The sequence below is a fragment of the Centroberyx affinis genome, unplaced genomic scaffold (genome assembly GCF_046629955.1).
Source record: "Centroberyx affinis isolate AG114_WGS23_722 - 3 ecotype Tasmania unplaced genomic scaffold, CSIRO-AGI_Caff_v1 ptg002787l_1, whole genome shotgun sequence".
In the NCBI taxonomy this organism is placed as follows: Eukaryota; Metazoa; Chordata; class Actinopteri; order Beryciformes; family Berycidae; genus Centroberyx; species Centroberyx affinis.
In genome coordinates, this window is record NW_027280938.1 from 82501 (window position 1) to 95473 (window position 12973).

Genomic DNA, 12973 nt, shown 5'->3' on the forward strand with positions numbered 1-12973 from the left:
AGAAGTGATGTATTACCAGGGTCTGACCTTTCCTGTGTTTCTGTGTTGTTAATTTAACAGGAACAGTGGATATTAATGAACATTTATAACCAAATGGAAATATGCCAGAGTTACATCTGTTGTCCCTTAGCAGGTTGATGTCAGTTTAATGAATCTACATAACATAATTATAGTATAACCTATTAAAAAGACTAGGATTTATAACCTCCTCCTCCCCTCTCCTTGTCTCCTGTCCTTGTCTCCTCTCCTTGTCTCTTCTCCTCTCCTTTCCTCTCCTCCTATCCTTTCCTTGTCTCCTCTCCTTGTCTCCTCACTTCTCCTCTCCTCTCCTCTCCTTGTCTCCTCTCCTCTTTCCTCTCCTCCTCTCCCCTCTCCTCTCCTTGTCTCCTCTCCTCTCCTTTCCTCTCCGTCTCCTCTCCTTGTCTCCTCTCCTTTCCTCTCCCGTCTCCTCTCCTTGTCTCCTCTCCGTGTCTCCTCTCCTCTCCCGTCTCCTCTCCTTGTTTCCTCTCCTTGTCTCTTCTCCTCTCCTCTCCTCTCCTCTCCTCTCCTCTCCTCTCCTTGTCTCCTCTCCTTGTCTCCTCCTCTCCTCTTCTCCATGGTGGGACACATAAACACAAATCGCTCTCCAATTATAGTAGTGGGATAGGAAGAGGGAAAAACACAGGGAGAGGAAAAAAGAGAAATCATCTGATCATAAGCAGTCAGATTAGTTAACAGAACAGAACAGACAGGTGAAACTGACTCTACAGTAAACGACCCTAACAGCTCACAGAGCAACAGACAACACACAGACACATCCAGAGGGTTTTTATGTTAAATGGTGTGTGTGTGTGTGTGTGTGTGTGTGTGTGTGTGTGTGTGTGTGTGTGTGTGTGTGTGTGTGTGTGTGTGTGTGTGTGTGTGTGTGTGTGTGTGTGTGTGTGTGTGTGTGTGTGTGTGTGTGTGTGTGTGCAGACGACAGGAAGGAGCCGGGTGCCGCTCGCCGCAGCAGATACTACATGAAGTACGGAAACCCAAACTACGGAGGCATGAAGGGGATCCTGAGCAACTCCTGGTACCACACACACACACCCCCCAACATCTGACCTGACCCCCACCCCCCCGCTCCACACCCCAACATCTGACCTGACCCCCACCCCCCCCCCCCCGCTCCACACCCCAACATCTGACCTGACCCACAGGCACAAAGGCCTTAAAACGCCTTCTGAAGCTGATGGAGGTCTGATCTCTCATGTTTCTCCAGTGTCTTAAACAGCAGTGGTTCTCAACGTGGGGTCCGGGGACCACCGGGGGTCCCTGAGGGGGTTCCAGGGGGTCCCCAGCAAACTGATGAATTCACCGTTATTTCATTTACAAGAAGTTAACACAGTTAGAGAATGTATTAGAATGACTGTTCTGATCTTAGTTTCTCTGTTTTTAGCCGTCAACCCAGAAGTCATTGGCTCCAACTGTAAACTAAAAACCTTGAAATCCAGCTCACAAAGACATAGTTTACATTTTAAAAAGCGCTAACTGTTACCACGAAAAGTCAGGCTGTTAGTTATTACCAAATCAAATTCAAATCGGAAACAAATTCTTCATTACGCCGGGGACTACTTTCTGTGCTACGGAACTACTTTCCTGAGATGGAAAACCTCTTTACAGCCGGCTTATTAAGTTGTTTGAGGAGGCAATGGAGTTCTATGGCTGCATTGGGACCCGGATACATGGACCAGACTTGTTGGCAAAACAAATTCATTGCTGATTTTATTTATCATAAGATCTAAAACTGAAACTGCCCTCACCTGCTACATGCTGTTAAAGTATCAGGCTGGTGTTTTTAATGCATTTCTTACCGTCAACAAATCCTATGAAAATAACAAGTCTTGTCCATGTAGATGATGATGAATAATTACATTTTTCCAGCTGTTTTTCTAACTAAGCCTGTGTGTGTGTGTGTGTGTGTGTGTGTGTGTGTGTGTGTGTGTGTGTGTGTGTGTGTGTGTGTTCGTGTTCAGGAAGCGGAGGTTTCACACCCGCAGAATCCAGAGAGACGTCATCAAGAGCAAGAAGCCTCTGATCGGAGACAGCATGGGACACACACCGCCATACACACACCGCCACTCCGGTAACACACACACACACACACACACACACACACACACACACACACACACACACACACACACACACCTGCAATATGACGTGCACACACTGTCGAGTCAGTGCTTTGAAAACACAAAGCCAGTTGGAGCGTTACTAACCAGGAAGAAGAAGGCAGAGCTGCAGGTTCAGTAGATTTAAAGAGGAGTTTCTGTTGCTCTGGGGAAGCTGCTCCATGTTCCCAGCAGCTGAGCACCTGGCTGGGCTTTGGTGACATCATCACCTGGCACCAAAGATCAGCCAATAGCAGAAGGCCATTTCAGCAGCGTGCTTTTTACCATTAGACATCAGGCTTCACACAGATCGGGGTTTGGAGTTGAGTTGCTGTTTCATATCAGTTCAGGTTCACACAGTGTAGTATTGATCACTTCTACAATCAATGCACAATCAGTGTGTGTATCAATACCTGTTCACATTACAACATGTTGACCCAGCTGCTGCTCTTCATACTGACCGCATCCTCTTCCTCCTCTCTTCCTCCTCTCTTCCTTCTCTCTTCCTCTCCTCTTTCTCCTCTCTTCCTCCCTCTTCCTCTCCTGCCCCCCCCCCACCCCCCCACCCCCCACCCCCCCCTCAGCTGACCTGGTCAACCTACCTGAGGAGCCCATCAAGGAGGAAGAGGAGGAGGAGGATGAAGAGGAGGGCGAGGAGGACATGGACTCAGACGACAGGGTGGTGGAGTACAGGGAGCGAGGGGACAGGGGTGGCGGCCTGCGCCCGGCGGGGGCGGGTCCCAGTCCCAGTCCGGGGGCGGGTCCCGGTCCGGGGGCGGGCCCCGGGGCCGGGGGGGCGCGTGGCCGGGGGGGGCGCTCCCCCTCCCCCTGGTCTGAGTCGGACGAGATGGACTACGACCTGGAGCTGAAGATGATCTCCACCCCGTCGCCCAAGAAGAGCATGAAGATGACCATGTACGCAGACGAGCTGGAGAGCCACCTCAAGACCATCCGGTCAGTCTGACCTCTGACCCCTGACCTCTGACCCCTAACCCCTAACTCTTTACCTCTAACCTTTTAACCCAGTGTCTCTGCCACAGTCCCGGTGTGTGATTGCTGATCGCTGACATGCTGACAGTTTTAATGCAGAGGTTTTGTGCCTCCTGCCCTCTAGTGGACTGTCAGCTGTCCTGCATGAAGACCAAACACACACAGGACTTTACAGGAGGCAGGACTTTATCTTAAAGTGACACTACACCCAGATAAAATGTTCATTTTCTTCTGTAGTCGAGAGGGAGAGTGGGATGAACAGTAGAGAGAGAGAGACAGAGATGAACAGTAGAGAGAGAGAGAGAGAGAGATGAACAGTAGAGAGAGAGAGAGATGAACAATAGAGGGAGAGAGAGCGATGAACAGTAGAGAGAGAGAGAGAGAGAGAGAGATGAACAATAGAGGGAGAGAGAGATGAACAGAAGAGAGAGATGAACAGTAGAGACAGATGAACAGTAGAGACAGATGAACAGTAGAGAGGGAGAGAGATGAACAGCAGAGGGAGAGAGAGATGAACAGTAGAGGGAGAGAGATGAACAGTAGAGAGAGAGAGAGAGATGAACAGAAGAGAGAGATGAACAGTAGAGACAGATGAACAGTAGAGAGGGAGAGAGAGATGAACAGTAGAGGGAGATAGAGAGAGAGAGATGAACAGAAGAGAGAGACAGATGAACAGTAGAGAGAGAGAGATGAACAGTAGAGGGAGAGAGAGATGAACAGTAGAGGGAGAGAGAGAGATGAACAGAAGAGAGAGACAGATGAACAGTAGAGAGAGAGAGATGAACAGTAGAGGGAGAGAGACAGATGAACAGTAGAGAGAGAGATGAACAGTAGAGGGAGAGAGAGATGAACAGTAGAGGGAGAGAGAGAGAGATGAACAGAAGAGAGAGACAGATGAACAGTAGAGAGAGAGAGGAACAGTAGAGGGAGAGAGACAGATGAACAGTAGAGAGAGAGATGAACAGTAGAGGGAGAGAGAGAGATGAACAGTAGAGGGAGAGAGAGAGAGAGATGAACAGAAGAGAGAGAGACAGAGATGAACAGTAGAGAGAGATGAACAGTAGAGGGAGAGAGAGAGAGATGAACAGTAGAGGGAGAGAGAGAGAGATGAACAGTAGAGAGAGAGAGACAGATGAACAGTAGAGAGACAGATGAACAGTAGAGGGAGAGAGAGAGATGAACAGAAGAGAGAGAGACAGAGATGAACAGTAGAGAGAGAGATGAACAGTAGAGGGAGAGAGAGAGAGATGAACAGAAGAGAGAGAGAGAGGGATGAACAGTAGAGAGAGAGAGGGATGAACAGTAGAGAGAGAGAGAGACTGGCTGCTTAGCATATGAACCCATTGGAGGATGAATTTGAAATATCTGAACTCACTCAGGTAGTCGCTGTAGCCTTTCCTGCTTTCTTCCTTTTCTTTCAGGTGCCTCCTTTTCTTTTCACCTTTTCTTTTCACCTTCGTCTGACTTGCCTGTTTCTCCTCTTCTTCTTCTCCTCCTCGTGTCGTCGTGCAGGAACTCAGTGCGGAGCGACGGCGGCTCGGCCGGAGGAGGAGGAGGAGGAGGAGGAGGAGTCCGGGACAGAATCGGGGAGTCGGCGCCTCAGAGCGGCCGGGCCAGGAGCTCGTCTCCCGCCAAGGTGACGGACGTCCGGCAGCTGCTGGAGGAGAAGAGGCACAGACAGCCCCCCCCTCCCCCCCCCGCCTCCACCTCCACCTCCGCCTCCTCCTCCTCCACCTCCGGGAAGACAGGTCAGAGGCTCACAGGTTCACACACACAGCAGGGGGTTAGAGAAGCTGCTCACCTGTCTGTCCTCCTGCTGACAATATTCCCGTGACCCGGAAGTGATCCTGCAAGAGGGAGATGCTGGGAAACAAAAAAGAAAAGGGTGATCGGTAGTAGGGGCGGGACAAAATATCGATACTGGAATATATCGTCATACTTCCTCTTGCGATACGTTATCGATACACTGGCGCCAAATATCGATATTTTTAATAAAACATCTAAACAGATTCCCCCGCATTAAGCCTGTTCCCATTTTGACCAGAGTCACGACTTCATGACTCCTCGCGGTGGCGCTTATCAAATGAATGAGGGCAAAGTGAACGGAAGTTAACTAACTTGCGGTGAAGAAGAAGAATAACTCACAGAAGGGAAAATGGCACAGCGGGGGAAACAAATCAGAGAGGCACCACAGTTCCTGCTTTTTGCCTTTTTAGCGGTATTTCTTCTTCTTCAGTCACACAGATATCGTGACGTATCGTAGATGAATTGTCTTGCAATATATCGAGTATCGCAGAATCGCTGTATCGTGATACCATCGTTATCGTGGGCAACATATGGTGATAGTATCGTATCGTGAGTTACTCTGTGATTCCCACCCCTAGTTGGTAGTGGTGTGAATCTTCACTGGCCTCATGATTCGATTACAGTTCAGAGGCTACGATGCGATTTATAAAACGATTATCGATGCGTCTTGGTGCGTCAAAATTTTTGATTTCTATACATGATTTATTTTTTCTCGCTGTGTGACAACTTGCTACTTTTAAAACATCGCGTATTTGTAATGATCCATAATTAAAATAAACGGATGAATTTACCAGAGATGTAAACTCCTCCTGAGGAGTTGAGGAATAGTTTGTTCCTGCTGATCTCTGCTCAGCTGTGTGAAGGTTAGTCTGTGAGTGACGGTGTAGAAAGTTCACAATATTCTTCACGTTCGTCTCGCAAAGGTAATTATTGAGTCATTAAATCAAAAAATGCTTGCAGCCGCTGCCTTTTTTTTGAAGATGAACTACAAAAAACATGGATGTATTGACAGATAACTGTAGTGTGTGTGTGCTGCAGATGGTCCGGGTCACAGCTGAGTTCTGCCTTTTTTGTTCCGTCAACATCAAGTTATTAACTAACGTTTAGAAAATCAATTTTTGGCATTTGTGAATCGATTCAGAATCAGATTTCCACACCTCTAGTAATTAGCGAGGGTATTTTATTAATTAGAGAGTATTTAGAGGCTTTCTAATATTTATCTAAAAGAAAGTCTGCATCAGAAGTAAAGCCTTCTGCTTGGTTCTACTTCATGCTCGCTTCATGAGTTTTGTTCCAACATGACAGAGCCACTGTTTGGAAAAAGTGACTGACAGCAGTTGGAACATGTGGGGCTTTTTAACCCCTCGCACCCTGAGTTTCCCCCTTAAAATTCCCCCTTAAGAGGCTTGAAAGTTAGAAAAAACACTGAAAGAAAACGCTGCAACATTAAATTTCCCCGTGATTCAGCCTGACAGGTTTGGTGTCTGTGGAAACATTGGGATCTTCACTAGAACGTAAAATAGAGTTCTGTGTGTTTGAGTAAAGCTCAGCTGAGAAACATGAGTTTGTAACGATCGACCAACATTAACAAGACTGGATACTCTACATTTTAGAATATTGAATGATGAATCTTGAGTTATGATTTATCCTCCTAAAATGGACAAAGCAGCAGACTGAACCATGAAGATGTGAGCTGCTGGAAGCCTGGTCGTGTGTGTGTGTGTGTGTGAACCTGTGTGTGTGTGTGTGTGTGTGTGAACCTTTGTGTGTTCCTGTGTGCAGACGTGAGGCAGCGGCTGGGGAAGAGGCGTTACTCTCCTGAGCGGCGCCGCTCCGCCTCCCCCGCCTCCCTCAGAGACACGCCCCCGGCCCGAGAGCCAATCAGCGACGTGCACAGCAGACTGGGCGTGGCCGGCCAGGACGCCAGAGGCCACTACCCCAGCTCCTCCAAAGAGAGGAAGACGGGTACGGGACACCATTCTTCCTCTTCATGGTCTTTCTGTCTCTTCCTCTTTCCCTCTTCTTCTTCTCTCCCTCACTTCCTCTCTTTCCATCTTTCTGTCTTTCTTTCTCTGTTTGAAGTGTGTGTTGGTTTTATCTCTCCCAGTGTGCAGCAGGAGTGTGTTCAGTTGTTTACAAGTCATTTACACTCGGTGGCCAAAATAATTGGAACAGCAGTTTTCCATAAAATATAAAGAGCTGTCACATCACAGCCTGTTCTTAATCTGATTATCTAGCTGTTTTATGATTTTCAATTCATGTGCAACTTTTAGATTATGGAATGACAATTAATCACAATTAACTGTTAACTAAGGCTGGGTATTGGCAAGGACCTCACGATACGATTGTATCACGATACATTGCAATACTCTACATAATTTACTGAAAATGTAAAAATAGAGCTGAAAATACAACTTGCTGTGTACCACCTGGGTAGTCTAATATGTACATCACATTATATTGATAACTCAGCGGACAAATTGAGTCAAAACTATTTAATTCAAAGGGATTTGAGGGAAATTTAAGGACTTTTTAAATCTGTTTAAAACATGAGGAATTTTTTTTTAATGTATCAATACGAGGGGTTGGAAAATCAATACAGTATCATGGAAAATAATATTGCAATACTCAGCTGTGTCGATTTTTTTGCACAGCCCCACGGTTAACAGCAGTCAGGGGCTGCAGGGTTCACTGAACAAACATGTGACCGCTCTTTATGTTTTATGGAAAACTGCTGGTCCAGTTATTTTGGCCAGTGAGTGTACAGTTGAGTGTTTCCAGTATCAGCCTGTATCTGCTCTGCTGCAGGACTCTTCATGTCACACAGCAGTAAAGTGATGTCACACAGCAGTGAAGTGATGTCACGCAGCAGTGATGTGATGTCACGCAGCAGTGAAGTGATGTCACGCAGCAGTGAAGTGATGTCACGCAGCAGTGAAGTGATGTCACGCAGCAGTGAAGTGATGTCACGCAGCAGTGAAGTGATGTCACGCAGCAGTGAAGTGATGTCACACAGCAGTGAAGTGATGTCACACAGCAGTGAAGTGATGTCACACAGCAGTGAAGTGATGTCACGCAGCAGTGAAGTGATGTCACGCAGCAGTGAAGTGATGTCACGCAGCAGTGAAGTGATGTCACGCAGCAGTGAAGTGATGTCACGCAGCAGTGAAGTGATGTCACGCAGCAGTGAAGTGATGTCACACAGCAGTGCAGTGATGTCACACAGCAGCAGTGTTTGACCCTCTCTCTGTCTGCAGGCGGTCTGTGGAGCCGGCTCGGCTCGGCCGAGGACGACGGCGCCGGGCGGAGAGACCGGCGGGCGGGCGGCCGGGCCGGACTCTTCTCCTCCAGGCTGGGAGACGGCGGCAGCGGTGGCGGCGGTGGCGGCGGCGGCGGTGGTGCCGGCAGCGGTGACGGCAAGAAGCGAGGCGCGGAGGAAGAGGAGGGGGAGGAGGAGGAGGAGGACGACTCGACGCTGCAGAAGGTGTGGGGAGCCATGATCAAACAGAAACAGGAGCAGCTCACACACAAGATGAAGAAGAGCCGGCTGGACAACCTGCCGTCACTGCAGATCGAGATCAGCCGCGACAGCAGCGACGCCTCCGACTCCGAGCCCTGAGACAGGAACACCTTCATCACCTCCATCACCTTCATCACCTTCATCACCTCCATCACCTCCATCATCTTCATCACCTCCATCACAACACACAGGAACTGTACAGGCTCAACACTATCATCCAGGTTCGTCCAGTCTGCGTCTCTGAAGCCCCATACTGATATTTATGGACGGAATCTGCCAATAATCAACATTGTGTGCCGATACTCAATATCTACATGTGATCGTTTTTATGCCAAAAAGATTCCCGGTGTTCAGTGTTTCCTCCGGAGTTTTCTTCTTGTCGGGTGGAAAATCCTCTGAAACGTCACGGGACACTGAACCTGTCCACTGAACAGACTGATGAGTCTGAACCAACATCCACCGGACGGGTTTAAACTTCTGTTTCATCTCTACATCGACACATCAGTGAACCATCACACTTCAGTGTAATGACTGTAAACCTCCATCCATCCATCCATTGTTTCTCCTTCACCTGCTGGATCTGGAGGGAGATCTGCTGGATCGCTTTTCGGCACAAAACAGGAAGAGTTGACTTTACTTTGTTCCACTTCCTCTGTTGTTAATAGTTTCCATTAAAGGTGTTGTGGGTAAACGTGACACACGGCAGCAGAACGTACAGCCGTGTGGCCCGGGGCATTGTGGGAGTTGAACCCCCAACCTGACTGTCGACGCCTCGCTCTCTTCCAACATTTACTGTTCATCTCTCTCTCTCTCTCTCTCTCTCTCTCTCTCTCTCTCTCTCTCTCTCTCTCTCTCTCTCTCTCTCTCTCTCTCTCTCTCTCTCTCTCTCTGTCTGATCACACTGCAGCCTGTAACCTTCCTCCTCTCCTCTCCTCTCCTCTCTCATCGTTTTGATTCTCTCCCTCCTCCTGAAGCCAAGGCCTCGACTTTAAAACTGATCCGGGAACAGACTCTCAACAGACTCTTAGAGGAGAGACAAGAGGGGGAGATGCTGCAGAGAGATCAGACCGGGACGTTTTGTGTTGGGGAAACTTCTTTTCTTGGGACATTTTCTCTGTTTTTTGTGTTTTTGACGCAGCGTTCAGCTGAGACAGACAGAAACCTGTCTGTCTCTCAGTCTGTCTGTCTGTCTGTCTCTCAGTCTGTCTGTCTGTCTGTGTCTCAGTCTGTGGACCCATACACACTGTACAGTACATCATATTTCTGTATGAGTGATGTTAAAACCACAACTGTTTGGTTTTTGTGGCATTGATTTGATTTGAATCCAAAGACTCTGGGCTATAGAGGAGGGAGTGGGGAGGGGGGGGGTGGGGGGGGATGTTGACGCCGCCATATTGACTCCCAGCAGCTCCATTCTAACCCCAGACTGAACAACAAGCTGGCTGAGGTCCAACATGGCCGACAGTGAAGGGGCTGAAAGAGAAAATAAAAATTACGCCATGATAATAAATTTGTATAGTAGAGTTATGTTCTTTTCTTATCCCACAAATCATCTTGAGACCCCCCCCAAAATGATCTCGTGGCCCCATGGGGGGGGTCCCGACCCCCAGGTTGAGAACCAAAGCTCCTGATCAGGGGTCAGATGAGGAAGCGTGATCTGCTCTGCGTCACGTCTCTCTCTCTCTCTACAGCCGACGGGTCGACCCGGAACAGGAGGATATTAATTCTGAGTAAAGTTATTTAATAAAAGGCAGATGGTCTGATCTGATTGGATGTGGGAGCCAACATGGCGGCGGCGGCAGTGACATCACGCAGCTCGCGGTTCGGGTCCAAACGGTTTCAGTCTCTTGAGGATTTAACACCGAGAGCCTGAAGGAGACAGGAAACAGCAACAAGCTTTTTTGGGGGATTATATATATTTTGTTTGTCTTTTTTTTTTTTTTACACTTTAAAAGATCTGATCTGCAGGAGGACGGATTCTTCCTCGGTGGTTTTGTGTCCAAACTGACGGTCTTGACTCGACCTTCGGTGTCAGAGTCGATCCGGTCATGAACTGAATTTGAGAATCCGGTGAGTCCAGTTCAGTCCTGCAGGGTGAGAGTCTCCCAGCTGTGAGGAAACCGAATGTGAACAGAACCCAATTCCATTAAATTCCATGAAATTCCACTTCTGAGAGTTTGTCTCGACCCGCCGAACATTAAACATCAAAACTTTATTAATCAAATAAAATCAAACACATTCAGTCATAGTGTCTGGATTACCATCACATGTTCTGCATCAAATCCCACCTGAAAGGTTCCTTTAACATGTTATGATATTCAGTATTGATCATATGTAACACTACTGTAATATGTGGTGAGAAAAAAACACTTTACAACAAGGGTCACTAAGTTAAGGGTTAGTTAATGCTTAATAAGAGTAATTAACAGTTAACTAATGTGTAATTTACTAATGGTGTTAATACATTATTTAATAGTTTATAAAGATGACTATTAAATAATGTATAAATACCTTAGTTAACATGAACACCATTAGTAAATGATTACCAGACACATTAGTTAACTGTTAATTAAGGGTTAGTTAATGCTTATTAAACATTAACTAACCCTTAACTTAGTGACTCTTACTGTGTTACTGAAAAAAAAAAAAAGGATTTCACTGAATTCAATTCCACGTCTTGAAATCCATGTATTGATCAGGCAGTCAGCTGATCAGAAACAGCCTGTCAGCAGCCGGTCAGTTCGTCCTCCGCTCACTGCACCGAGGCTAAATAAAGACTCTTCTCTTTTTCTATCTGCTCTCTGCTTTTATTGGGATTCTACTTGAAAGGTTTGGCTGCTGGCAGACGGTTGATGTTTCCTCCAAACCTGCATCAGCTGCTGTGAATAACAAAGTTCTTCCTGGAAGTCTGATTGGTGGATTTTCCTTATGATTTGCACACAAAGGCGTCGATTGGCCGGTTTCACTGATGACACGCTTTACGTTGTCGCTGTCATTAGCATATTACAGATTTTCCACATTCAACACTGACAGTGACCTGACTACATAACACTGACTCTAGTGTAGCTTGAGTTTAAAGCAATAATCCACTTAGTTCTAACATGGAGGAAACCAGAATATAATCTACTGACCAGGATCAGATGCAGCTGGAGGAGTTTGTAGAGTTTGAATGAGGAAAATCTCCTGGAAACTGACACTGAACAGATTCAGGATCAGATCCTGCTGTGAGACAGTAAAGCATCCTGGGTCCTTCCACATTTAGCATTTCTGTTCTTCATTTACACTAAAATTAGTATTTAAGGATAAAAGTAGATCCGGTCTCCCCAACAGGAACTATCTCCCCTAAATGGTATCCCTCCACTGTGTTCTCTTCTATCAATAAAAATGCTGTTTGGCGAAATCCTGTTCTGAAACGTTGGACCTACAGTCAGTTAAAAATCACAGTTCTGGGATCTGTTGTTGAATCTGTTCACCAACGTGTTTGATGTCAGTTTCCATTCAAATGAATGGGAAGAAAAAATCTGAAGCTACAAACTGGTCCAGCTGATCTGATCCTGGTGAGGAGATTATATTCTGCTTTTCCTAATAAATAACCGCCATGTTAAGACTAAGTGGAATATTGTTTTGAGCTCTGACAGAATGTTTCATCTGTAGAAATCTGTACAGAGTGATGAACAGCTGAGCAGAACCGTCACACACACACACACACACACACACACACACACACACACACACACACACACACACACACACACACACACACACACAGAGCAGGCTGGTGTCCTCTTACTGCTGTCTATTAATATCCAGGTGGTTTGCGTTGGGCCATACATGGCTGCACACTAACTACTGGCCACCTGTCAATCAAACGGTGTGGGCGGGGCTTGGATTTCTTCTCGATGCAGTTTGAGTTTCTCTTCTCTCTGTCTGTTCAGCCATGCTATCTATCACTGCTCATGCCGACTACCCAGTTCTTCTTCTTCTGCTGTTGATTCCAAACGAACCGGAAACGTAAAACGCATCACTTCCTGTGCGGCAGGAAAGAGCGACCAGACACCGGCTGTTCAGAACGGACAGAGGAGAAGATTTATGAACTCATAGAGGTTGAACCCGGGTCTGTCTACTGACCCAACACACACACACACACACACACACACACACACACACACACACACACACACACACACACACACAGAGAGAGAACTGGTAACTTGTACACAGTGAAGAAGACAGAAGCCGTCTGACCTCTGACCTGTGATGAAAACCTCATCTGTGATCAATAATAATCATCAGCTCTACAGCCTTATCAATAATGTAAACATTTATTTTTACAGCACATTCATGGCCTTTTTACTTCATATTCTCATAAACCTCTCATTTGTGATAAATTAAAGGCTGTGTTACCGACCGGGCATGCAGGGCACATGCCCCGGGGCCCCAGACCGCCAGGGGCCCCAGACCACCAAGGGCCCCAGACCACCAGGGGCCCCAGAATATTCTGAGTCCCTAGGTACAGACATAG

General features: G+C 47.1%; 1 protein-coding gene across 2 annotated transcripts in view; it reads left to right on the forward strand.

The window, feature by feature from the left end:
• The window catches only part of ncbp3 (nuclear cap binding subunit 3), an 18462-nt gene extending 8666 nt beyond the window's left edge, over positions 1–9796 (forward strand). For both annotated transcript variants that reach the window (XM_071535927.1, XM_071535928.1), the window contains exons 8-13: positions 955–1054; positions 1998–2107; positions 2720–3089; positions 4638–4873; positions 6714–6896; positions 8189–9796. In XM_071535927.1, coding sequence (XP_071392028.1) covers positions 955–1054; positions 1998–2107; positions 2720–3089; positions 4638–4873; positions 6714–6896; positions 8189–8550 — 1361 coding nt within the window. In that variant the 3' untranslated portion in view covers positions 8551–9796. The remainder of the gene's footprint in view (positions 1–954; positions 1055–1997; positions 2108–2719; positions 3090–4637; positions 4874–6713; positions 6897–8188) is intronic.
• Positions 9797–12973: the final 3177 nt, after the last annotated feature.